This window comes from Belonocnema kinseyi, chromosome 9 (assembly GCF_010883055.1).
Source record: "Belonocnema kinseyi isolate 2016_QV_RU_SX_M_011 chromosome 9, B_treatae_v1, whole genome shotgun sequence".
Lineage (NCBI taxonomy): Eukaryota > Metazoa > Arthropoda > Insecta > Hymenoptera > Cynipidae > Belonocnema > Belonocnema kinseyi.
This window is the reverse complement of record NC_046665.1, coordinates 78,245,867-78,249,031: the sequence shown is the minus strand read 5'-3', so window position 1 is coordinate 78,249,031 and position 3,165 is coordinate 78,245,867. Positions and strand designations below refer to the sequence as shown.

Here is a 3,165-nt window from a genome sequence, read left to right as displayed (position 1 = left end):
CTCTAAAGCATACGACTTTTCTCCGTGTGAGTCAAATTACTTTAGAATAGAAAAAAGTATCTAGTATATCCAACTTTAGTAGTGAAGCGATTTGCAAAACTTCTTATTCAATATAAATTCCGCGCGAGACCACACAAACATCTAAATCCTCAAAATATTTCAGGAAAAAAAAACGTTCCCAGAATTAAACATTGTTAACTCAAAAAAATTTGATAGTTTTCATATTGCATTCAAATTCGACACATCGGATTAGTCAATAGTCAAGGGATCATTTTATGCAAAATGTAGTTTTTATTTAATTAATTTTACTTTTTTGTAAAATTCTTATTTTTTAACCTAAGAGAGTTACAATAAGATAATAGCGAAGCGAATTTTAAAATAATGATACTTTCTGGCCTCCAATGATAGAAATGGACTTCTAACACGCAGATATTTTTTTCTTTCTAAGTGAAAATCCACAGGCAGTTTTTTCTTCCCTATTTTCAGAACTGGAAAGAATTTCGAGTCGCAGCCTGCAAATAATAATAATAATAATAATAATAATAAATTAATGATTTCATAGTTTGAAAATTTATTAGTTAGAACAATAATAATAATAATTTCATAATCTGTTATAAATAATAAATAACTTTTTTGGGAAAGTAATGATTTTGAAGCGCAAAAATACGACAAGAGCGAAAACAATAAGATAAAATCAATAATAAAAGTCAATAGTGAATTATTTTATAATTGCTTAAATTGTGAAATGGTAAAAAAAGTTTTTAATTAACTTCAGTGAGTTTCAAAGTAAGTTCAATTAAATTTCAATATGTACTGAATGAAAAAGGAAAGTTTACAATCGTAATCAAAACATACACTTTTTATTCATTCTCTTCAGTTAATTAACTGCAATTTATCGAATTAAGTTATTCATACTTTATTTATAAAATGGTTTCGTAAAATACAGCAGCTGTCACTTTTTTTAATTCCTATTTATGATCAAGTTTTTATTAAGTTTTTCCGATATTCGTAGAGGGACTAGATTTATTAAACAGATATTATGTCGTATTGAAGGACACTTTTCAAATAATTTTTTATATTTTCTTCTGAATATCATACTCAAATAATGCCATTGAAATATAAATAAAAAGCTACGAGCACAAACATTCATCTTTTCTTTTGCTCCTCTAAAATGGTTATAGGAAATTTTTTTAATTTAACCTCTCAGCCTTTAATCATAGTACTTCATTTTATGAAATAAAAATTTACACATTTTTTCGCTTACTAGAATATTTTTATTAATAAACTTCCATTAGCTTGTAAAATTGTACCCAAGTGTTAATGAAACCACCTACCTTTCCTGAATTATATTTTATTCGTGTTTTTAGGTAATGATCTTATGTCAAAGTAACATCACCTGAAAGCACTAATAAAATATAATTTTAGGAAAGGTAGTTTTATCAACACTCGGGCACAACTTTAGAAGCTGGTTTTTTTACAAGTGGAATTTATGTCATAATTCCACTTCGTCACATCGTTCCGAGGACTAAAGTTGTAAAAATGAGTCTTTTAAATTGCGAAAGAAGCGAAATAGCGTTTTAAGAATCTCTGAAAGCGATTAAAACTTTTGAAATGTTAGGTTTTGTTTTAATTAAGTACTTTTCTTGATCTTATTTTTCTTGCTGAGACATTTAAGAACTAAAACAGTCTAACAATTGATCTAAACAAAGAAAAGACGTAGAGAAAAATATCTCAATCGCGTTCAAAGGGAATGTTTTAAACTTAAAATGGTACTATTTCTTTTTTATTTTTATTTTAAACAACGGGAAATACCATTTTTAATCGGGCGATTAAATCGAAATAAAAGTGAACTTTTACTGAAAATGAATTGTATCTGAAATATTAACGAAGCACAATATTACTTGTCGACGTAAAAAATCGAGGACCCTCGACTTTGGAAAACATTATCATAAAATCACAGCAGACTGTAATAAAGATTGAAAGAATCTTTACGGTTTTCTGGATAAAATGATATTTTACTAGTGGTTATATCAGGTAGGCCATTTCAATTGATGCACGCAAATATCTCTGTTGTTGAATGAAATACCAAAAAATTGTTTCAACAAAAGTTATTGAGGGCAATGACAGCCATCTGACTGTACTAATAACTGTGACCTTAGAGTCAATATTCAAAGTCATTGAAAGGTCAGAGTCAGTTTTTTAATGGGCAAATAAATACTTAGATAGGCTTGGGGACCAACGATTATGGCCAACTTGAGCTTGAGGCAAGGGGACTCACGATAAATAAGAATTCAACAGAAAACAGAACTTACTATATCAACGTCGTTTTTTGGATGACGCTAAAAGTAGGATTAGGGACAAAAGTAAGGTTTTCCATTTAAAAAATTACTTTGACCTTTGAATGACCTTTAAGGTTGACGTGAAGGTCAAAATTGTCAAGGTCGTTGGTCCCCAAGCCTACCCAGCCTTGGCCTTCTGAAGGTCACTCTAACAAATTAAAAACCATCTTTTCGAACGTAAAATTTTTCGCTCTTTCGAACTCCGGCGTAAAAAATAGGGTTTCCCATTTTAAACAGTTTGACCTTTAAATGACCTTGAAATTCACCCGCCCCCCACACACAGAGATATTTTCGTGCGTTAATTAAAATAGCTTATCGGGTAAATCATTTTTTTTCACAGCTGTTAAATGAAATACGAATAAAATGATATAGTTAATCCCACGGCTCAGAAACCCATACTTCCCATATCTTTATTTAGAAATGGAAGAAAGCTATCATGCCATGTAATTAATTGTCTAGAATTTAGGGCATTAACAAAACAAGTCGCATGGTAAAGTATCAGAGAATAGTGTTAAAAAAGGGTTTATTCCAAAATCCATTCTATTTTTCAGCTGTAAAAAGATTTCCAGTGTCGACCAGAAGTTGAGAATGATGAAAATAGTATAGATCCTTTTTTTCTACTTTTTTTTTAATACTTTATCACGCGGCTTTTCGCATTAATCTCAAGAATAACATAACTAGCTGTTCACAATAACCTACATATATATTAAAAAAATTATCAAAAGTTCTTGCGAAAACGAGAGTTTTAAATATTTTGATATTCCAAAATGTGTACTATATTCCAAATGTATATTAGAGTATATTCTTTTTTTTAATTGATTTCACC

The 3,165-nt window shown here is 29.4% G+C and overlaps 1 protein-coding gene across 3 annotated transcripts in view; it reads right to left on the bottom strand.

Annotated features, from left to right (window-relative positions):
- LOC117179899 overlaps positions 1-3,165 on the bottom strand; it is a 380,815-nt gene that overhangs the window by 351,757 nt on the left and 25,893 nt on the right. Inside the window, exon 3 of one of the 3 annotated variants that reach the window (XM_033372096.1) lies at positions 367-512. The exons of the other annotated variants lie outside the window; for them this stretch is intronic. Coding sequence (XP_033227987.1) covers positions 483-512 — 30 coding nt within the window. The 3' untranslated portion in view covers positions 367-482. Of the gene's footprint in view, positions 1-366; positions 513-3,165 lie in introns of those variants that run through there. 3 annotated transcript variants of the gene reach the window in all.